We start from the raw sequence: 25,114 nt of genomic DNA, 5'->3' as shown, positions 1-25,114 counted from the left end.
TATTGTGATATTGACATAATTCCAATAATTTTAATACTTTTGGTGAGTGTATTTACGTGGTGTTTTGTTATTTATAAGGTAAGTTATCTCTACTAATACATAGAAATAAAGGTTTCAGCATGAGACACAAAATTTAACCTTTTCTAAACCTGATAAATTTGTTGGTACATTTTGGCGTTTGCTTTGTTCGCTGACGCCATAATTTTACTCTCATTTTTTGTTATTTTTTGCCTGTTTTATCATACTAAGTGCGATTAATATGTTAGATCAACTAATCATCAACCGGAATAGTAAAAAGCATGAGCAAAATGTGTCAACCACAGAAATAAATCAAGATAGAACGGTTACTAAAACTTGTTCGCTAGCATTTCGCGCGTGTCATTTTTTGAGAAGCCACGCCCACAGCCTCACGTCAATTTCATTTAGGGCCGTAATATCATCGTAGTTTAAGTTATAGATTAATATTATTTATTAATTATATATTCGTATTTAAATATGATTTCTTAACAGTAAAACAAAATAGAAATCGAAATTCAAAAGTCAAACAGAATACAATTATAGAACACAGTTTAATCTGTCCTTTTCGTTTCTTTTGCAATATCAATGACAGATCATCGAACCAACACAGTTTAAACTATCAATAAGTTTAAACCATGTTTAAACCTTCCCAGAGTGGCGTTTAAACCTTCCTTCATGGATTAGATGTAAATATGTCATTGTCAATAACGTTAAAAGATTTTGTATTTGGGTGTTTTTGATATTAACCAGTAACATGGAATATTACAATAGTGATTCAGATTTAGATATCGATGATTTAAATGGTTTTTATATATATTATAGTACGTTATTCGTACAAGAAACAATCAATGGTATGAGTGGGACGTTATAAAATTCGTACGGCGTTTTCGTGTTTCCAAAACATCAGCACAACCTATTTTATGTGAAATTGGAAACCAAATTCGTCATCCTGATTCACGGTAAATATTATTTTAATTACATCAAAATCGAATACTTAATAAATTGCTTTCAAAATGAAAAGATAAATTACCGAAAAAATTATGTAACTTGTGTAGAAGTACAGTAGGTAAACACAGGCTATTTTTGTTGAATATTTCTATATTTCATTGCATGTTTTTTAATTGCTTGTCATAATTAACTCATAGAGACAATTTTATTATATCAATGATTTTTATTATTTCAGGAACAATGCATTATCCCCAATGAACCAACTTCTGCTTACACTAAGATTCTATGCAACTGGAAGTATGCAAATAACTGCTGGAGATTTCAGTGGAGTTCATCAAACTACAGCAGCAAAAACAATTAAAAGAGTAACAAAAGCTATTGCAGCCGACAGATTTAACCATCTTCATCTTTCGCCAATTGAACAACAACAAAATCAAACTGACTTTTATTCTATTGCTAGATTTCCTTGTGTATATAGTGCTCTAGACTGTACACATATTCGTTTACAATCCCCAGGAGGGCAAAATTCAGAGCATAATAGAAATAGGAATGGATACTTTTCATTAAATGTCCTACCTAAAATTTTTGGATGTTGCATGCTAGGTGGCCTGGTGCTAGTCATGACAGTACTCTTTTTAATAACAGTCGTTTGTGTGCTGTTTTCGAATCAGGACAAATGGGACAAAATATTCTTCTTGGTGATGCTGGATTTGAACTGAAAAACTATTTATTAACACCACTCCAGAATCCAGTGACATCAGCAGAAAAACTTTACAATGAGTCTCATATTTGCACTAGAAATTGTTTAGAAAGTTGCTTTGGAATATGGAAAAGACGCTTTCCTGTGTTATCAATTGGTATGAGAGTAAATCTAGAGTTAGTACAAGACATTATTGTTGCCTGTACATTTTTCATAATATATACATAAATAACGGAGATGTAATTCCAAGTTTGAACATAGAAATAGCAAATTCAATAGATTTGTCTAGCCACCCAAAAAATGTTGATAACGGAAATTCCCTATTTCCATTTTAAATGATTGTTGTTATCCCCTAACAACAATCATTTAAAAACACAATTGTTAATAAATAGTTATTTTAGTATGTTACATCAAATAAATAGATCTTGCATTATAAAAACTAAAATAGTTTAATTATTGTAATAGTTTTACAAATAAAACAACTTTTACATAGTGTTTATTTTTTATTTATTTAATTCCTTTTTCTTCAACAATATTTCTAACATTTACAAGTCACATCTCAATTCATGTTCTTTTTTTTCCTGTTGGGCTTTGTCCCTTATTTGTTCACATCTAAGTTCATGTTCTATTTTGTCTTGTTTTGCTTTTTCTTCCAAGTGTTTTAGTTGAGCATTAGCTACATCTTTTTTCTTTTGTGACAAGTCACCATAATTTTCCATTGTGTTCTTGAAACTCTCTGGATTTCTTCGGTGTTGACCGTTTCTTTTTCAGAATAGCGATTGGGGGTATGTTCTAAATAACTGGTAGAAACTGGAGGTGTGTCTTGGATGTGTAACTTAAATTTGTCCACCTAAAGTAAAGCAAATGTCATTATAATTTTGACTTGGGACAGGTACTGTCCATTCTCATGAATGGGAAGCTCAAGGCCAGCAGTGAGATATTTATGGGATATTAGTATATTAATTCATAGAAAATAATAAGTATACAAAATAACATTAATATTGCCATTCAAATAGGGAATGTACATGCATTTATTTTAGGAACACCTTACCTGGTAGTATGACACCAGATTATCTATATTAAGTTTTATTTGTAATTTGAAGTTTAAATAGATAACAAATAATTATTAAACCAACCATGTTCACACTGCAGTCATCAGTAGGTAGACCGGTATTTTCCTTGCCAGGATTATTTTCTACTTCACTACTCACTGAAAGTTTTTTAATTGTTTCTTTCCGTTCTGGTATCTAAAAAAAACATGTGATATATAATAAACTTTGATTGAGAAAATACTTTGTAGTACTTTGGCCTAGTTACATTTAGTTTTTCATAGTAATAGTTGATATAATTTATGCAGTTTGCCTAAAATCAGATAAGGATTCAAAATGTAAAGAGTCTTTAGAATACTCAAAATATTGACGTAGGTATTCATATTATTGCTTTTAATATGTAGAAATGTACCTTATCACAATCAAATCGTGGAGACAATCCTTCCACACTTGGCCCAGCTAGCTCCATTATTATTTCCTCTTCCTGAGTTAGATTGAAATCCTGCGATAGTCCAGGGCCACCCTAGTGCAATAGAGGCTTCTTTTATGGTTACTATATTATATTTTAATATATATTTTTTTATCTTTTTGAAATTTTCGTATTTAGCCCGTAGAGTTTTCGCGTCTCTTAGGCACATTCCAGAAGAGCTATTGTAATCTTTTGCGAGCTTTTTTCATGTTTCTTCTTTTAAATGATTGTTTACAACGTTTGTTGTTTTATTTTCTAACACATTCGAATATCTTTTTACTAGCGTCGTTAAAAGTTCCGTTTCGGCAGTCGTAAAATTCGCAACTCTTTTCTTATTTTCACTCATTTTATTACTTATTATTATTAAATATATTTTAACAACAAAATTAAAAAAATCCCGATCAGTATGTATGTACCTATGTATAAAATTGGAATAATTCTTTTTTAACGTCACTGTCACGTATAATTATTGTCATAATATTGTAAATGATTAAAAGAGTGAATGAGTAGTGAACGAAACTGATAATATTGCCTTGAAAAAAGCACTGATCGAAGTTTAGTTGATCTCTCCACATTTTCGAATTGATATTACGACACAGGTTTAAACTACGATTGATATCACATGTAATTTAGTATTTTCGTAATGCATGCATTAATTTCATGAATGCAAATAAGTTTCGTGCCCTGCACGATTTTTTGATGAAATTAGTGTCATGCAACTAATTTCATAGTGTAGACGCGACGTGAAACTAATGTCGCGAAAGGGCTTGCGCTGTGCGGACGTGTGTATTTTTAGTTCGCGCGCGCTTCAAGCCTTGGAAATGGATGGAGTACAGATAAAAATATAGCATTCATTAATGAATATCAGCGACAGGACTGTCTCTGGGACCCGAAACATCTACAGTAAAAAATCAAAATTATCTTCACTCATTCGAAAATAGTTTTTATAGCTCTTAGGATCTTCATTTGGTAATTCAGAGACTAACTTCATTGCACCTAAATGCCTTCTTGTTAACCATCCTCGAATCTACCAACTTCTATTTTCTTGATAGCCTTTTTTTAAGTTTTTAGGTACATAAGCACTTCTTTCTACTGCGATACTGTGGATTTCGCGACACAAATTTTTTAACGAAATTACTTTCGCATTAATCGAAACTACTTTCGTGAAACTGAGTTCAACATGCATGACACTAATTCCGTAATGTATTTTTTTTATTTTTTTTATTGCTTTGATGTGTGGACGAGCTCACAGCCCACCTGGTGTTAAGTGGTTACTGGAGCCCATAGACATCTACAACGTAAATGCGCCACACACCTTGAGATATAGTTCTAAGGTCTCAGTATAGTCACAACGGCTACCCCACCCTTCAAACCGAAACGCATTACTGCTTCACGGCAGAAATAGGCGGGGGGCGGTGGTACCTTACCCGTGCGGACTCACAAGAGGTCCTACCACCAGTAATTACGCAAATTATAATTTTGCGGGTTTGATTTTTATTGCATGATGTTATTCCTTCACCGTGGAAGCCAATCGTAAACATTTGTTAAGTACGTATTTCATTAGAAAAATTGATACCCGCCTGCGGGATTCGAACACTGGTGCATCGCTCGATACGAATGCACCGGACGTCTTATCCTTTAGGCCACGACGACTTCAAAATTCGACTTAAATTCCGCATTATAGATCGTATTTAACGAACATAGTAAAAGTAGAGCCAGTATTTAGTTTCTCAAAAAGTAGACTTTTTACTGAATTTAATTACTTAGTGATGATATGAAATATCTCCTTTCTTCATATTCGCTTCGACACTTTTGTTTTTGCAGTTTGCCACAGCACAATAAGGCATATTTGTATCGATTTGTCTATCTTTATACGTTGCGAGCGCAGGAGCGGGAGTCACGTTGCGTAATGAGAGCGTGTTTAGAAAATCATGCAATATAGTGCATGACTTTGGCACGGGTGCCACGCCCACTTCAGCGTTCTATCTTGATATTATTTCTTTGATGTCAACTATAGTAGAATTATTTTGACCGTGCAGTTTGGGTCATAAAACATAGCCCGGCTAGGGCGGTGAGCATGTTACGCGGGCTCAACGCCATTATCGATAAAAACAAATGAGTCATTGAAGGCAGGTACACGGCGGCGGGGTGGTATACGAAGGGTGGTGAGATATGTTATGTTAATAGTCATCTGTACTTACCAGCAAATTATAGTACATTATGTCGAAGAGTAATGTGTTTTTATGCATTCGTTCTCTGAATTTCTTTAGTGACACAATGGCTACCCCTTTGTTTTGTATGAAAACGGCAGAATTTATTCAAAATAATATTTGCACTTGTTGTTATCAACAATATGTTAAAAATTTTCACTGAAATAAGAATAAATCCCGAAAAGTTACAAAGTGTTAATTTCTGCCGTTCTCGTTAACTTGCTGCGGCGATATGCGGTGTAAGTGTTCGATTAGTGATTTTTTCTTTCATTTTTATCACTAACCCACAAAATGACAAAACTAAATACACTATCGATAACGCTTATCGACAACAATAATGCGCGTCACTTGGCCTATCCATAAGGCTCGTGAGTGGAAGAGAGAGCGAAATACTCGCTTCACCGCTCCGATTTTTTATGACCCAAACTGCACGGACAAAATAATTCTACTAATAAGTTTTAAGAATTTTGAATTTCAAATTTGAATCGTTGGTGCTGTTTAAGGCTGGGGCACTATGAGAGATCTGATTTTCGAACCGAATTTTTTTTGTACGCGTTTTTAAATGTATAACATTTGGCAGTGAAAACTGCGTTTGAGTGTAATTTTTGATTTGAAAAAAATTGATTTTGATTTTGTAGCAAGTGCTGTAAAAATTCCAAGAGGAAGAGGTAAGCTTTTCTACTAATCTTTAATTTTAAATTTCATTTTAATTTTTAGTTCTGCGAGTGGAAACGCTGTGGAGCCTAATCCAGGCCCGTCCGTAGAACAATCGCGGTAAGATTCAACATAATTACCCTTTATTATATTAAATTGTTCAAACAGAATTCATTCATTGGATTTCTGTTTTCAGTCCAAATTCCTTGCTGGAGCAACTAAATACTCTCAAAGTGACGAGGGCTTTGGACCCTAAAAATCTGGTCAAGTTGTCTCTGTTTAAAAAAAACACCTTGCGGAGCTCATGCAAAAAAGACAAGTAGACAACTTTAGGATGTCTGATGCTCCAGAGCCAAAGTAAGTAAATTCAAAGTTTTACATGTTGCTAGCTTGTTAGTATCAAACATGTTCTTATCCGGTCAGCATTACATTATTTATTTACAGAAAAGTAAAGGGAAAAGGAAAAGACAGGGAAGAAGACACGCAAGTCTGGGGCTCATGCCCACTTTTACCGGGGGTACCGACTGTACCTCCCCAACATGTACCTCAGCCGTGGGAGCTACAACGTTCACACGATAATTGTGTGGGTGAGTTACAACGTTCGCATCTCTGTCTATATTACTCTATATATTTTCAAAAATATTGTTTTTTATGTATTATATATCCTCGTTTTTATACTCCAGATATCAAAAAGGAGGAGGAGGATGACGATGATGTTATGGAGGGCACAACTCCCGACTTCATGATCCCGCTGCGACTGCTTGCCCAGGCGGTGCAGTCTGCTGGCACGCCTGCACGGACCGCTCAAGAACCTGTCATGGGTACAATTAACAGTTCCTACTATAGAGTTACAACGTTCGCATCTCTACCTATATATTTTCAAAAACATTGTTTTTTATGTATTATATATCCTCGTTTTTATAATCCAGAAATCACGAAGGAGGAAGAGGAGGACGATTATGTTATTGAGGGCACAACTCCCGACTTCATGATTCCTCAGCCACCGCTTATCCAGGCGGTGCAGTCTGCTGACACGCCTGCACGGACCGCTCAAGAACCTGTCATGGGTAAGATTAACAGTTCCTACTTACTATAGAGTTACAACGTTCGCATCTCTATCTATATATTTTCAAAAACATTGTTTTTTATGTATTATATATCCTCGTTTTTATAATCCAGAAATCACGAAGGAGGAGGAGGAGGACGATGATGTTATGGAGGGCACAACTCCCGACTTCATGATCCCGCTGCGACTGCTTGCCCAGACGGTGCAGTCTGCTGGCACGCCTGCACAAACCGCTCAAGAACCTATCATGGGTAAGATTAACAGTTCCTACTATAGAGTTACAACGTTCGCATCTCTATCTATATATTTTCAAAAACATTGTTTTTTATGTATTATATATCCTTGTTTTTATAATCCAGAAATCACGAAGGAGGAAGAGGAGGACGATTATGTTATTGAGGGCACAACTCCCGACTTCATGATCCCGCAGCCACCGCTTGCCCAGGCGGTGCAGTCTGCTGGCACGCCTGCACGAACCGCTGAAGAACCTGTCATGGGTAAGATTAACAGTTCCTACTATAGCAGAAATAAGTTTTTTGCTCTGGCTTACGCAATACTTTAAATTATTTTAATCATATTAAAAGTGTTTGGACATTGATTAATTTCACTAAAATTTATGAATTTTTCAGCTTCTACTACTTCAACAACGGCATCCGGCTTTGGGAGGAGCGCTTACGAGTTTGGTAAGTAAGACTATGGTTTGCATTGAATGTGTCGCCTCTATAAGATGATTTCATTAAAACTTCTTCACCTACTTACCCCAGATGTCGAAGTACATATCAAGCGCGACTTCAAAGAGCCTGGCGAAGGCAGCGAGGTTGAACTTGAAGAAGATCCTGTCGATATTACCTTGAAGCCAAGGAAAGTCGACGAATATCCAGTGGACAGTGAGAGCTTAGCGGCCCCGTCGCTAGTTGAGGCAATAAATAGTATTGATGCTGAAGCCGACTTAGCCCTTCGGACCGTCTTAGATCCCGGACCCGATCAAGACTTGCTCAGCTTCGATTGGCGATGCGATGCGGAGAATTTCGAGGGAGTCAGGGAAGTTTTTACTGTTCCGTCTACTGGCCCAACTTTTAAAAGCGCGGAACTAACTCCCTTGGGAGTCTTTCTGAAAATTTGGGATGCCGATATTATCGCCCGCATAGTCCGCGAGACCAATCGGTATGGTGGTGAAATGTTAAGGCGTAATGAGAAGCCCAACTCCAGGCTGAAACGGTGGCAGGACGTTACCGATGACGACATAAAAAAGTTTTTCGCTATTATCATATTGCAGTCGCTGGTAACAAACAATGTGGAGCGAGAATATTGGTATCCCAAATTAGATGAACTCCGAATTGGGAATTTCGGTGACATCATGCCCTACAACCGGTTTTTGATAATCAAACGTTGTCTACATTTTGTAAACAACGCGTCCTTGCCCGTGCCTTCTAACAGACTCGACAAAATTATGCCCGTCATTGAGCACCTAAATGAAAAATTTAGCTCCCTATACATACTTGAGCAAAATGTGGCAATTGACGAGTCACTCCTTTTATGGAAGGGGCGACTCACATTTTCGCAAAAAATTGACAAAAAAAAAGCGAGAGTAGGTATGAAAAGCTACGAGTTGTACGAGTCGAGGACCGGCTATTTGTGGAGGATGGAGGTTTACTCGGGCAAGGGACACATTCATGTTGCGCAGGTGGGGGTGCAAGAACCGGTTGAAGAGCATGAGGAAGGGGATGAGCCAGAGAGTGCTACTTCTAAGATTGTGCTCACTTTGATGAGACCTTTATTTAATAGAGGCCATACACTCGTTATGGACAATTTTTATAACGCGCCACTTCTATCTCGGATCCTCAAAGTGAAGCACAAAACAGATTCGATGGGCGCTCTCCGACTCATCAGGGAGTTTGTTCCGGAAGGCTTAAGAGAAAAGGCAAAAAAAAACATGAAAGCGGGAGAGGTGGCTTTCAGCACGACCAAAGACTTGAGTGTAGAAGTGTGGATGGACAAAAACGTAGTTGCAATGATCTCCACATTCCACCAAGTAAAAATCGGCGGAATTGAAAAATATGGGTACTATAGATACAAACCCCAAGTAGTACTTGACTACAACCTCTCTATGGATGGCTTAAACCATAAAGATCAAATGCTGCAAGCCTACCCTATGGAGAAAGTGAGAAAAATCATCTGGTACAAAAAACTCTTCCGCCGATTGGTCAATGTGTCAATACATAATTCCTTTGTTTTGTTCAACCACAACCGCACTCAAGTCATTGGAAATCGTGAGTTTCGGCTGCAGTTGGTGAAGGAGCTACTGCAAGTGTGTGGACCTAGGGCAATTCCTCGGCCAATAGAACCAGTGGCACCAGCCGCACCATCGCAGATGCATTTGCCTGTAAAAAATGAGCGATCGCAGCGCTGTAAGATGTGTCACGCAGCCAAAGTGCGTCGCACGACGGTGTGGAGGTGCAGCACCTGCGCAGTGAACTTGTGCATCGAAGGCTGCTACATTGAGTACCATAAATAGAGGAATTGACCCTCTGTCACCCACCACACACAGCAGTAGGCAGCGTCTTGCCTCTGCCCCTGGCATTGCTGAAGTCCATGGGCGACGGTAACCACTCACCACCAGGGCCGTATGCTCGTCTGCCTACAAGGGCAATAAAAATTTAAAAAAAAACACAAGCACGCCACATGTACCATTAGTCTATTGAAATGTTATTAATTAATATTAATTTAAAAAATATTAATTTAAGGTCCGAATATTGCATTTTTTGCATGCAAACACAACTATTTGAACAATAATTATATACGTATTTCCATGTTATATAAAAATGATGATTCTTACATCAGTAATTTCTTATAAAATGCTAGGAAAATGCTGTAAAATGCCCTAAGTTAAAAACAAGAAAGTAAAGAAAACTTCAACGTATGTATAATATTTTAAAACTGCATGGATTTTTTTTCCTAATGTTTAAAATAATTTCTGGTGCAATGTAATTAAGGTAAAATTGTAAAATTAAAAAAAAAAATTACTATCATCGATCACCTTTATCCGCAGAAACTTGTTACAACTTGATTGCGTACGGTTTGCGGGCTATCCTACGAAATCTTTGTTAAGTATTTTAAGTTTTTATAACATCATACAGGATAGAAATATAAACTAATTATTTGTTATGGTGTAGTAGGTGGTTTTAATTTTTGTGAAATTTAAAATATGTAAGCAAGATGTCCGTGGACTAGGCCTACTGGGGATACCACGTAAAAAAAAACGCGCCTACAGACTCTACCTCATGGGTGGCGGGGAAAAGAGTTAGGAATGAATAAGTAAAGTTGTACGAATTAAATCAATTTTGTAAGAATATATTTGCAATAAATAAAAGTCGAGCAAAAAAGAATTTTTTTATAGAATTTTTTATAAAAAAAAATCTTACTTTTTGCTTATAACTTCTTTAATTTTTTATTTTGGGCATAAAGTTGTAAAATTATATTTGTAGGCAAAACTATTTGCTACAAATTATGACTTTACAAAATTTTTGTAAGACGCATAGTTTCCGAGATATCGCGAAAAAAGTGTTTTCACCCCTTTTTCCAAGATGACGGCCGGGGGACAAGGGACTACATAGATTGCTAAATTTTATTTGTTTATTGTTGTTTTATAGCATTAATTATCCACTCGTCATCCACTTCGCAAAATTTAACTAATACATAAAAAAAACATTGAACATAGGTGTATAAAAGTGAGACTTATGACTCTATCGCTCCTACATCGTTTAGCTCCAACTAGCCTCTTTTTCATAGAAGTCCGGACCTGTCCGTGACTGAGCGTATTTCCGGATCACGCACTCAGTGTGTACCAAGCCTTTATTAGACCCGCCATTTGGTGATACTTTTTTTTGTTTACCTTTGGATATTGCAATGCGATCCAATGTACAAGTGTTATTATACCTTTTTAGAAAGGGCTTTAAAAGTAATATTTTGTATAGTAATTGTTTTTTTTTATATTGTATGGTATGTAGAACAAAAAAATCTGTGTGAATGAGAACTGTTGCACTAATTTTTATTTTTCTCAGTAATGGTAAGCGTTATCCCTGTGATTTTTGTTTATTTAGTGAGAATATTAGTCTAGTTATGTTAATTATTTTAATTGTAGGTCTAACTGTGGTATTTGCGTATCTGTGACACGTAAAGCTTATCTAAAATTACGGCTCACGCCGCCAGATTTTTATGCAAAATTAAAGGGCTGTAAATAAATTATTTTGTATAGACAGGTGTATTGTTCTATTTTTTATCTCAATTTATATAGTTTAAGCAATTTAATTTAAAATAGAAAAACCCCTGTGTTATCGCTTAATTTTTTGAGATATTATTATTTAAACACAAGTCGTGCTCAAAAACGGGCTATCTCTGTGTTCAGCCTATCGTAATTCTACACCGTAGTTGAATACTAATAAACAAAATACTTCAATGTCAAGCATAATTCATACTTAACATAAAAAACATAACACTTGCTATAGTAGGATTATTTTGTTCGTGCAGTTTGGGTCATAAAAAGTCGGAGCACTGAAGCGAATATTTCGCTCTCTCTTCCACTCACGAGCCTTATGGACGGGCATGATGATGCGCATTATTGTTGGCGATAATTGTTATCGATAGTGTATTTAGTTTTGTCATTTTGTGGGTTAGTGATAAAAATGAAAGAAAAAATCACTAATCGAACACTTACACCACATATCGCCGCAACAAGTTAACGAGAACGGCAGAAATTAACACTTTTTAACTTTTCGGGATTTATTCTTATTTCAGTGAAGATTTTTAACATATTGTTGATAACAACACGTGAAAATATTATTTTGAATAAATTCTGCCGTTTTGATACGAAACAAAGGAGTAGCCATTGTGTCACTAAAGAAATTCAGAGAACAAATGCATAAAAACACATTACTCTTCGACATCATGTACTATAACTTGCAGGTAACTACAAATTACTCATAACATAACAATGTCTCACCACCCTTCGCATACCACCCCGCCGTCATGTACCTGCCTTCGATGACTCATTTGTTTTTATCGATAATGGCGTCGCGCCCACGCAACATGCTCACCGCCCTATCCGGGCTATGTTTTATGACCCAAACTGCAGCGACAAAATAATTATAGCGCTTATCGACAACAATAATGCGCATCACTATGCCCGTCCATAAGGCTCGTGAGTGAAAGAGAGAGCGAAATACTCGCTTCACCGCTCCGACTTTTTATGACCGAAACTGCACGGACAAAATAATTCTACTATAGTTAAAGTAGCGCTGAAATAGCCTCACAGGGCTCTCAGCTAAGGAAGGAAAAAAAAAGTCGAGGCATTGTGGGGTGAACGTCAAGAGCCCGTTCGGGCAAGTCAACGGGTATAGCTCTTTTCTACAGAATGAATATCATTTCTACATCGGCCGCATTGCCCCATAGCAAAATGCCATAGGACATGACACTGTGGAAGTAACTAAAATAAACTAAACGAGCCGTGTCCGCGTTTGTTAACATTCTAATTTTTTTTACTGCGTATGCTGCAGAGCTGAGCTTACTCGCTAATTTATGAATATGAGGTCTCCCTGCAGTTTGGAGTCCACTGTTACACCAAGAAACACAGTTGACTCAACAAGCTCCAATGATTCCTCAGAAACAATTACATTACTATCTACTTGTCTCACATTAAAAGATGATTTAATACATTTTAAAGTAAATTTAATACATTTAGTTTTCTTACTATTCAATAATAGATTATTGATACGGAACCAATGAACCACATACGAAACCGCATCATTCACTTCGTCATAGACTTGCGAATAATACGACCTCCTGTCGGGACTCAATAAAACTAGGTAAATCGTTTATATATAATATATATTAGAAATAAAAAAGGACCCAAGATGGAACTCTGAGGTACACTCATTTTCAACACGGCGCCTGAAGATCTATTACCTTTTACATCTGTAGTGTGCAACACTCGGCCGCACTCGGGCGTCATCGGACGCGATCGGGGTTCCCGAACGCGCTGGTGTCCCGTGACGTCATGCGACGAGATTCGCGCGCGTCCAGTTAAGTGTTGATTGTAGTAATTTTAATTTTAATTTGTATCTTGTAGTGCTTAGCGTTGTTTCTTCTTTTTAGTTTATATTATAACATTGTACACATTATAGATATTGTGGAAATGGTGTGTTTGACTTTTATATGTTCGGAGTAAAATATGCCGCCAATACGAACAACAAATAACAAACCACACATCTACTGTTTGTATCCTTCCCGATAAATAGGAAGTAATAAGTTCCAATGCATAATCTCTAATACCATAGTGGTGTAGTTTCCTCACCAATGTTTCATGTTCAACACAGTCAGATGCTTTGGATAAGTCACAGAAAATTCCAAGACAATCATGCGACTCCTCCCAAGATTGAAAGATATTTTTGATTAGATAAGCACCTGTATCAGTGGTAGACGACCCCTGGTAAAGTCGAATTGTTTATTATGAAGCAGGTTATTTGAATTAAAATGTTCTAAAAGCTGTGTCAAAATATATTTTTCAAAGATCTTACTTAACGTAGGGAGTACTGAAATAGGTCTATAGTTAGAGGGGTCATCAGTACTACCAGATTTAAAAAGAGGAATCACTTTACTATGTTTCATTAAGTCAGGCCACACCACACCTAATACAATCATTAAAAATACTAACAAGATGAGAAGCAATAATGTATATTACAGACCTCAAAACCTTTACCGATATTCCCCACAAGTCAGCTAATAACTAACAGAATAAATAACTAACGTTTTTAATTATCGGGTAATATAAAAAAAAGAACAATATTCCTAACCTAAAAGTACATGTTATTATCCGCAACACGCTTCGTCAGATTACAGAAATAGAGTTATCAGCAACATGCTTCGTCAAAAAGTACAATACTTACTTTCAGGTACAAGCGTCGTCTTAACATAACATAAATAACTGAATTTTGCTCACAATTTGAAATAGATTCAGAAATCTGTTTGTCTTGCAATATTGACTCATTGTATTAGCATGTCGTATAGTGGGCGTGACAAGAATTCGCTTTGTGCTCAGCGATTCCAGATATTTATGGATACACTTAAAATATTTGATAGTTTCATTGTTAACAAGATTTTAGAAATCTCTCCAAAAATTTTAACGATAGTTAAAATGGTCACTGAACTAAACTGAAAAGGATCGGATATATTATGTTGTATTTTTATTTTGTTATTGTTTAGATGTGTGTACGAGCTCACAGCCCACCTGGTGTTAAGAGGTTATCGGAGCCCATTTACATCTACAACGTAAATGCCGCCACCCACCTTAAGATATGAGTTCTATCTAATCCACCCATAAGTTTTGTTACAAATAAAAATGCATTTTTTTTAAATGAAGTAATAAAATAATATTAAAATGTATACCTACATATTTATTAAGTTTCAAAAAAAAATACAAAATATTCTATTCTAAATGGCTACCTTTGGCCTGGCCTTACATATACAGACCTTTTATCTGCTTGGCCACGAATCTACGGATTTACGGACTGTTTCCAAGGGAAATTTTGTCACTGCTTGCTCCAAAGATTTTTTAAGAGACTCAATATCACCGGATCCTTTAGAGCAGGCCATGCCCTCTAAAACTGACCATAATTTGAAGTCTAAAGGGTTGAGGTCTGGGCTAGATGAGGGCCAGTCTTCAGCTCTTATAAAGTCCGGAACGTTGGTTTCAAGCCAGGCTTGGGTAGTTCGTGCCTTGTGACCAGGTGCAGAGTCCTGCTGGAAAGTCCACGGTATATTTTTAAAAATTTTATTGCTGAGAGGTTTCACGACATGATCCAAGACTGTATATTGATACACTTTGGCTACACATTTGTGACTCCTTGATAAGACACGCTCCACCAAATCATCACTGACGCAGGATGATGACCACATTGTACCTTTCCGACCACTTGAGCAGCTTCTTTAGAACTGTGAGCGTACACTTTATCATTTTGATTATTGTTCTGTTTTTTAATCGTGAATATTTTTTCATCGGTAAAGAGGATATTTCTGTGTCTTTCACCTGCGTATCGCGACAGAAGGCGTTTTGATCGATCCACTCTCTTTAACTGTAAAGACTGATTTAGGGCTTGTCCTGTATATCGACTATAAGCACCGAGCTTCAGGTCTTGTTTTATAATACGCGACAGAGTCCTAGCAGGAATCTTCGTTTCTCGTGATAAGATTTTTTGCTTCCTAATGGGGTTTCGACGAATTCTGGCTTTAACAGCATTAACAGCCTTTGTAATTCTAACAGCACGCGGCCGCCCCGATCTTTTCTGGTCTTCGACAGACGAAGTGTTGTTGTATCTGTTGATAGCACATACTGCTGATACCAAGCTTTTGAAGTGTCTAGAATATGACCGACGGCTCCATACAAACTTTGTGCAAGGCGATCACTGCAATCCTATTTTCTTTAACACCCCATTCCATATAATAATTTGATAATGAACACGAAAAAATATTTGAAATGGCGCAAAATCGAAAGAGGTTTTTAAAATAACATACGTGTTCCAAATTCAAAATAATTAAACAGTTGAAAAAAAAAAGTTTTTATGTAGCAGTAGTTATGGCCAGACTAGTTATAGTTTCGTGGTAAGTATGCAGAGTGTTGGGACGCACCCGTGCTTACTCGCGACATATCTATAATAGGGATTGAGTTTTTTATATCCACGAACGACAGTGACTGCTTACCGTCAAATGGGCCGTGCATTCGTCTGCCTTCAAGTTAAGTTCCAGTCGTAAGTTAAACCGCCTTAAGTATTCTATCTCATTCTCTCACGGGTAAATCTTTTAAATGTATCTTGCTGTCTCTTTTCGGTGTCACTTTTTCGTTTCATCCATTATCGTTTTGAATCATAACTGTACTGAAAGACTATGAGAATCACACACATTGCCTCGTAGCTTTGAATGGCCATAAATAAAATTGTTGTTATTAAATTCAATAAACTTGAGGTTTTTTATAGTTAAAGACTCACACTCATTTGAATCAATGAATAATACTACTAGAGAAGAATACTAGCAGCTAAGTCTTTCGTTGACAATTAAAAAAAATGCAAAGTCAACACAATATGACATCTTTAAACGTACTAGTGGTCCCGCAGTAGTCGAAATTCGACTATAATTAATTGGAATTGTAAGTTTGTACACTATTATGATTGTATTTTATACTTCGATAATCACAAATTTCGCCAAGACAATGTACACTATAAAAATATTAACAAAGACAAACAATATTTAATCAACTCTCAATTTGACCACAGACGTCAAGAACAAAAGTTTGACAATAAATAGTATGCATGCGTGTGTACGTCCAATACATGGTATGTAGTGTGTGTAATGTTTTCTTTATTGATTTAATGTATCTTTTATGCATTATTTAAAAAAATATTAGCATTGTGCACTTGTTCTCTATATTCTCTTTATAGAGACTTCCACATTCCACACTTATGTGTGGAAAATTTCATACTCCTCCGTCCGCGCAATTTTCGTAAAAAGGGATACAAAGTTTTTGCTTCACGTATTAATATATAGATATTCGTCTCATCAGTTCTCGGTTGAATGGAATCCCTTCATCAAAGCATGATATATTTTATAGCAAACAAGTGTTTGACCTTCACATATACCATTTGCTGAGTTTGAATATTATTTATTGTTATTCCTACTTTCTAAGCACGCGTTGAAGTCTTTTCAATGAAAGCTATAGTCACTAAAAAAAACTCCCATCTTACTTTGTAAGGAAGTTTGATAGCTCGATTTAGTTTAAGGCATAAAATGATTCCTTAAATTCAATTAATAGTGAGTAGAAATCATAAAAACCAGTACACGACTCTACATAGAGGCGAATTAAAACTGTGAGCAAATGCTGGTCTAAATATTAAAGAATAAATTGAAAACATTAAATCTATTTAAGAGCGAAGTGATAATTACTTAACACCAGCCCTCAGCTAGTTAATCGACCTACGATAGTATAGATCACGCAACAATTATTGCGACAAAAACCATAATTTATATAGTTACAATATAAACTATTACACTACAATACTTCAAGACATTTCGTAAATTAAATTGCAATTTTATTTCAAATTAAATATTACGTAATTCGTTTCACAAACCTTCAATGTGAAAATTCCTTGAACTTCCCAGCAGTCTGCACTAATACACTGTCGAATCTTAGAAGAACACTGTAAGACTTACGAAAGAATATGATTGTAAGAAGTTTGAATATGGAACGCGTGCGTCCGCGCCGAGTTTCCGCGCGCTACTAGTGCTACTAGCATATGATTACAGAAGGGTGGTCAGGTTTAGGAATTATTTCATTTTATTGGCAAAGAGATTTAAAGAAATCAGTAAATAATATAGGTTATGTGTGTCCTTTTTTCAATATTGCAGTGGGAGATGGAATTGTAACTATTGTACCTCTTTGAGTAGGCAAGGACTTCAATAATTAATAAATATTGAAAGGGCCATGAGTCAGTACAATTACGAAGATTAAAATACTTCAATAAGACAGCAGATTTACTATCAACGATTCAACTTAAATCATTAACCATTAAATAAAATAACCAATTTCATGGTGGGTGGCGCATTTACGTTATAGATGTCTATGGGCTCCAGTAACCACTTAACAACCAGGTGGGCTGTGAGCTCGTCCACCCATCAAAGTAATAATCTCAATTTGATTTTGAAATATTTATTACTAGCTAAAATAAACAAACATGTATTTAACAATCTTATACCTTTAAACGAGCAATTCTTGTATATATATAATCTGAATCTCGGAAACGGCTCCAACGATTTTCATAAAATTTTGTATACAGGGGATTTCGGGGGCGATAAATCGATCTAGCTACGATTTATTCTCAGAAAATGTTGTTTTATTCGTGTTTTCAATAATAAAGTCTTCCCGACATCTATTGACGAATATTAATACTATTTTTCTTAATTGAGGGCAACTAACCGCTTTAAAGACACAACAAGATGGCGTTATATAAAAAAACGGTCGGTCATCATTTAGTAACAATTTAAAGCTAGCAACACGTTTTTAGTACTAAAAATGCGCGGGAATGCAGCTGTCAAACTGGCACGCTGACGTCACTAGTTACAATCGCCAATATGTAAATACGGTAAGCAGCGGTAGCAGAATTCATTTATTAATCGTTTGCTGCAATTTGAACTGAATCGGTTGTGAACTAAATAGTGTTTTGTAACTAGGCTTACTTATCGACTTTCTAATGCGGTGGATTTGTTTTTTTACAGCCATCAAAGTCAAATAACGAGATGGCGGTTAGAACTGGTTAACGTCCCTTATGAATATCAGTAATGCTAAGCAAAGACTTCTGACGACTTCAGAAGACTTCTGAGGACTATTTCCAAACCTTGTTTAAGGACATGTCCAGAGGCGGATTATCCGTAAGGCAAACTAGGCACGTGCCTAGGGGCGTGTTGTTACAAGGGGCGCGCGAGCTCAGAATTATTAAATAAATATGGATAATAATAATATATCGACGATTAAAAACTAAATGTCCTGGTCTACTAAAGTCTAGGGTTTGATGATACAATGTCACCGTAATTGCAAAAACAACTAGTTAAAATTTATAGTATTATGATGGCCATTTATGGCCGGTACAGGGGCGCCGAAAAAGTGATTGCCTAGGACGCTCTAGACCTTTAATCCGCCACTGGACATGTCATAGCACTCAGTGAAAATTCACGTACGAAAGATCATTGTAAAATTTGAGAGAACGTAGTCTACTGCTAATTCTGAAACAAGATTATTTGTTCGATCGGACTCTCAAATTACCTCCATTCGATTGTTCTACTACACTTCTTGATTCTTCGAGTCGCACTACTGATTCTATATCTCGTAATCCCAATTTCTCATTGCTAAAGCAAATCAGAGGCTACTAGCCGATCCATTAACGTAGCTTTTAGTTAAGCACCGGTCACCGTCCTCGTCGAACCTGTCGCTTCCGATGAAGGGCTCTACGAGCGAATTAACCCACAGACACAGGTGGTAGATTCTGCAAAGCACTGCTCTTGCTAGGGCCAGTGTTAGCAGCACTCCGGCTTGATCCCCGTGAGCTCACCTACACGTTACGGCGAAGCTGATACAGCCTCTCAAGGCTATTAGCATAGAAAAAAAAAGGTTACTAATTTTTATTGCATTTATTTTATTCCATCGAGAAAACGGTCCGACCGACGATGTGTGGTTGTCGTAGCCTTTGAAGTCTGGCAGTGGCACTGATCTCTCATTATGAAAAACAAATTTCAGCCTTCTTTGAAGAAAGGCCTTTCTTAGCGCTCAAACACCGTTGGCAACCTATTGCATTTCCACATGATATTTGGCAAAATAGCAGCAGTTATAGTTAACGGAGGACGGGTAATGTGATGATGACAAATATATTATGACGGAACCATGTCGGATCATTCCTTAACCGTTATTCGTTTATATTCATAAGTCAAATGACATTATGATTCACACTGTTAAATATTCAAACAAGTGTGCATAATAATTCCGGTTTTGTTTATTCTAAATACTACTTCAACGTGAACAATAAAATAACCAGTTTATTTATAAGTTAAAAATAATTTAAAATTTCTTAATGTAATTGATTATATAATTTGATTTAAATTATTGAGTAAGCCACGTGAGTATGACTCAATTTATTTTTAATTGCGTAATTATTGGGCGACTTGATTTGAACAGTTTTGCGGCGTTTTGAATTACGATTTATTTAAAGTACCTATTTAGTTGTGATTACACGAACTATCTCTAGTATCTTCCTCTTCTCAATCGTTTCACTGTTGACAAAGAGGTTGTCATATAATTTTGAGGGAACAAACTTGACGCGTCTCATGATACCCTGTCATCTCTCTCTAGATATAAATTTAGATATAATCTCTCTCTCTAGTATACTACTTTGTGTTCAGACTGTTCTGGAACACTGAGTTGAAACTAAGAGCTCAAATATCTGCTTAACGTTTGGGGATATAGTGTGCATGTTTGCCAGTAACCTCATATTTGACTAACAGTTATTTTTTTCTATTTCTGATATCCACGTATAATTTTATTTCAAAAAAACAATTGAACCTAGTTATTTCACGTCATAACAGGCGTTTGAGGTTTTGTTTTGATTTCTCTATGACAAATCCTCATTTTTTTGTGATAAAAAGTTACACTTGAGCATTATTGTCGTGTTATCATTCGTGAAAATACTTAAGGTACAAGTACACTGTATCAAAAGTGCCACGACAAAAATATATGAAGATATACATATTAGTAGATCAGGGGTCTTAAATTAATGACCACGAATGTCTCAGAAGCTATTCAAACTTTTTAAACTATAAACTTAATGTAAAGAATACTAAGTTACATTAGTATTTATTCTCACTCCCGGTTTGAGCTCCGTGAGCTCACCTACACGCTAAAGAGAAGAAATAGCCTCTCAAGACTATCAGCATAGGTAGGGAAGAGAAGTTATTTGTGCAACAAGAGAGCAAAGTTGTTTATTGTTTCAAGTGCTAATTTTGAGTCCCGAGCAAGCGAAAGATTCTATGATTCAAAGTTAGAATCCTGAGCGTAGTGAGGGACTCAACAGCACGAGATGCAAAAAACTTTGCTCTCGTGTAGCACAGTTTTTCACCTCAGCAGTGAGAACACATATTACTTAGGAGACATAGAAATGAACAGGAATAGATTGAAATAACTATTAAAAAAAACGTAATTTCTTTATTACAAATATCTTGACGCGGGCAGCGCAGGACCGGTCTTTGTGGCGAGGCTTGGGAAGAGGCCTATGTCCAGCAGTGGACGTCCATAGGCTAATAAGAAGAAAAGAAGAAGAAATATTGAAATTTTAGGGCATTACGCGTTTCCGAACGTATTTTCTTTGAGGTCGAATTCCAAAATCGAATTTCGAAGGGGTTTTTTTTCACTCGCTTTTTTATAATGCATGTGAAAGAGACAGAGCACAGTAAAATTCGAATGTTTCAAATTAATGACTGAACAATATCTTCGTGGCGCTGAAGATTGAAATATTAAAAAGCTACTTTGACCCCCGCTCGAATCAAAATCGCGTTTTGTTCTTTTTTTTATTGCTTAGATAAGTGGACGTGCTCACAACCCACTTGGTGTTAAGTGGTTACTGGAGCCCATAGACATCTACAACGTAAAAGCGCCACCCACCTTGAGATATAAGTTCTAAGGTCTCAAGTATAGTTACAACAGCTGCCCCACCTTTCAAACCGAAACGCATTACTGCTTCACGGCAGAAATAGGCAGGGTGGTTGGTACCTACCCGCGCGGACTCACAAGAGGTCCTACACCAGTAACAAAAGTTCACTGTTGTCTCGCAGCAAAAGCGGCATGTTGGAGCTGCCGAGGTGAAAAAAGTATTTATTCTTCAAGGAGCTGTAATAGCTAGAACTATACTATGAATACATTTCATGAATGCAAGAGATCGCTCTAACGCCTTGACGTCAAGGTTCGATTCCAAATAAAGCGCTAATGTGCGTTTTCCTTCGACACATCCTACAAGACGGTTTGTGAGTTTGTGAATCAACGTATTCCCACGGTAAAACAATGCATCTTGCATCTCCCTCGTACGTATTGAAATGAAAAGGACAGGTTATCTTCCTTGTCAAGATTTTGCGAACACTTTTCACGACTTCTAAGTTATTTCATTAATCTTCAACGTAAATGTATAATTTGCATATTACATTTACATGTAAATACATAACGTGTGTACATACCTAACGTACATTGACCTATTGTATTCATTAACGAAATATAGTTTAGAAATACTTTTTTTTTTCCTACCTAAGCTAGTAGCCTTAAGAGGCTATTCCAGCGTAACCTTAACTAGTAGGTGAACTCACGGGGCTCGAACCTGACGACGTTGCTAACACGAACCCTAGCAAGAGCCGTGCTTCGTGGAATCTGCCACCGGTTCGGAAACGCGACCCACTGAGAAGATCCGGCGAGAAACTCAGTGGGCTGTGTCTGAGGGTGAAATACTGTTATGGGTTCCATAATCATATGTCAAAGAGAGAACTTTTTTTTTCGTTTATATTATTCGTGGAGGATACGAGCATATGGCACACCTAATGTTAAGTGGTTACCGGAGCCCGCAACGTGATATTGACTTCGGTTTTCGTGACATGACTCATATTAATTTTACGGTTTAATCTTGGATTTTTTTATTGTCCATATTTTATGTCTAACCTTTCGAATACTTAATAATTTTCAAGTTCAAATGTGGATTTATTGTAGACTGGGGTGTTACCCGTAGACATTCGACTATTGGGCTAGCAACCGTCTATTTCCTATATAAATATTAATATCCTTTAATTTTCTTTCAAAAGTTTTACGTTTCATCTTCATTCTAAGGTAATGGAAATCTTTTTTTATTGCCTTTATGGGCAGACGAGCATACGGCCCACCTGACGGTAAGTGGTTACCGTCGTTCTGGACTTCACCAATGCCAGGGGCACCAAGACGCTTTTTTTTCCTACCTAAGCTGATAGCCTTGAGAGGCTATATCGGCGGAACCTTAACTAGTAGGTGAGCTCACGGGGCTCAAACCTGACGACGTTGCTAACACGAACCCTAACAAGAGCCGTGCTTCGCAGAATCTACCACCGGATCGGAACCGCGACCCACTGAGAAGATCCGGCGAGAAACTCAGTGAGCTGTGTCTGAGAGTAATTTACTCGTCGAGCCCTTCGTCGCAAGCGACGGGTTCGACTGGAACGATGAGCGGTGCTTGAGGTACCTAAAAGCACCGTTAGTGGATCGGGAGGATGCGAAATGACGTGTTTGGGGCGACGTCGACTGCTTTCCATTATTTCCGCAGGATCGGGAACGTAGTTACCGGCGGCCACGATGAGAGGGTTCTCGTGTCGTGCCGCTTTATCGAAGTGGCGCGTCGACGCCGACTGCAGATTCTTACTGATGGACTCTAAGTCCAGGTCGTCATGGAAGTATTAGTGTTCATAGACGCTAGCCATGGTTACGAATCACGAATGAGCCTTTTCACTCAGGATTTAATTCAGGGTGTTTCTTGAGCGCTATACCATACTCTTTTTCAAACGAGGTTTAAGTTTCTAAGCGATCGGTAGGGGCTTGGCTGCACTGTTGGCATTGCTTGCGTCCAGGCCATATGCTCGCCTATAGAAGTCAACCCATTCCTCTTAATAGCGAATAAATAGAGCTATTTGCACTTTATTCTCTGTCCATAAAGTACATTTTACTTTAAAGTAAAACTACTAGAGAATGGTCTGCAAAGCCTGTACCCGAGGTCGTCTACCGTCTACGCCAAAAAAATACTGCCAAGCCCTTACATTGATTTTAAAATCTATAGGAAATAGCCACATGTTCAGTTACTAATGGATCGTAATATGTAAAGGCCAAGCCGTTAAATGTAAGCGAACAAGTTGCCCAATAAAATACTTTTAAAAAGTATTCATAGCAAATACCTAATATGATAATCTGGTCGCATAAATACGTTCTAATTTCCCTACAAATTACTAAAGTTTATAGCACTTTTCCGCGACGTACAGGTTAAACACAAAGTAGAGAACCATGTTACACGACGCCTTTGTTCTTCCGTGAGAACATTCTGGGTCAGTGGACAATACAGATGTTGCATTATGACACGGTTTGCGTAAGTGCGTTTTGGGCAAATATCGGAACTATGTTATTTTGATGTGTCCGTATGTGACGAATGTATTCTGTGTCGCTAAAGATAAAAGTTACCTAGCTTTCTTTTTTTTCCTACCTATACTGATAGCCTTGAGGCTATATCAGCGTTACCCTAGCGTGTAAGTGAGCTCTCGGGGTTCAAACCGGGGGTGGTACCTAAAAGCACCGGTCATCGTCCTCGTCGAAACCCGTCGCTTGCGACGAAGGGCTCGACGAGTAAATTAACCTATAGACAGCCTACTGAGTTTCTCGCCCGATCTCCTCAGAGGGTCGCGTTTCCGATCCGGTGGTAGATTCTGCGAAGCACTGTCTTTTGTTGCTTAAATTAAAATAGAACGTGATGTTAACACATCTTTATCATGGCAGAATGACTTGTCAAGTCTTGCATGTGAACGTGTGGCTCTTCATATTCGGGTGAAATGATAACACCAGGATACTGAGTTACTCAGCGGGCTACTATTGCGATCCCCACTTCGATAAAGCGGCACGACACGAGAACCCTCTCATCGTGGCCGCCGGTAACTACATTCCCGATCCTGTGGGCAGAATGGAAAGCAGTCGACGTCGCCCCAAACACGTCATTTCGTATCCTCTCGGTCCACTAACGGTACTTTTAGGTACCTCAAGCACCGGCCATCCTTCTCGTCGAACCCGTCGCTTGCGACGAAGGGCTCGACGAGTAAATTAACCTATAGACAGCCTACTGAGTTTCTCGCCCGATCTCCTCAGTGGGTCGCGTTTCCGATCCGGTGGTAGATTCTGCGAAGCACTGCTCTTGCTAGGGCCAATGTTAGCAACACTCCCGGTTTGAGCCCCGCGAGCTCACGTACACGTCAAGGAGAAGCTGAAATAGCCTCTCAAGGCTATCAGCATACGTAGGAAAAAAAAACGGATGGGCACCGCCATTTTGTTTATTTCCTTGTTTTTCTCTTTTCTTGTTTATTATTTGCCGCGAAACAATCTTGGAATTGGTTTTAAGGGTGAAACAACTGTTACACAATGGAACTTCATTAAATCTCCGATTTTCACAATCGCGTTATGATGTTTGTAGGGTCCATAGATAATTTAACACCGGAGGGGCCGTGAACTCATTAGTCAACCTACGCAGAACAAAAGCTAGAGGTACATATATCAAGCAGTGGAATTAAATTTGATTAATTAACACACACCCACTATGCGTGATAAATTCGTTGAATAAAATCTAAGGCTCATCTGACAATTGAGTTACAATCAGTCCT

General features: G+C 37.4%; 2 protein-coding genes and 1 long non-coding RNA gene across 3 annotated transcripts in view; 1 reads left to right on the top strand and 2 right to left on the bottom strand.

Moving 5' to 3' along the window:
- The window catches only part of LOC101744353 (uncharacterized), a 47,020-nt gene extending 29,581 nt beyond the window's left edge, over nucleotides 1–17,439 (bottom strand). The window contains exon 1 of the mRNA XM_038021166.2: nucleotides 17,287–17,439. The gene's annotated coding sequence lies outside the window, so the exon portion shown is untranslated. The remainder of the gene's footprint in view (nucleotides 1–17,286) is intronic.
- Nucleotides 433–2,159, top strand: LOC110385488 (uncharacterized). The gene is made up of 2 exons (XR_002430743.3): nucleotides 433–977; nucleotides 1,202–2,159. It is a non-coding gene; the product is annotated as an uncharacterized LOC110385488 (long non-coding RNA).
- LOC119630909 (uncharacterized) lies at nucleotides 2,150–3,949 on the bottom strand. The gene is made up of 3 exons (XM_038021440.2): nucleotides 3,128–3,949; nucleotides 2,803–2,913; nucleotides 2,150–2,516 (listed from the first exon to the last, which is right to left on the bottom strand). Exons 1-3 carry the CDS (start codon nucleotides 3,182–3,184, stop codon nucleotides 2,343–2,345), a joined length of 342 nt encoding a protein of 113 aa, XP_037877368.2. The 5' UTR covers nucleotides 3,185–3,949; the 3' UTR covers nucleotides 2,150–2,342.
- Nucleotides 17,440–25,114: the final 7,675 nt, after the last annotated feature.

The sequence above is a fragment of the Bombyx mori genome, chromosome 28, assembly GCF_030269925.1.
Source record: "Bombyx mori chromosome 28, ASM3026992v2".
NCBI classification, from domain to species: Eukaryota; Metazoa; Arthropoda; class Insecta; order Lepidoptera; family Bombycidae; genus Bombyx; species Bombyx mori.
The sequence above is the reverse complement of the archived record's forward strand: the minus strand, read 5'-3'. Positions and strand labels throughout refer to the sequence as shown.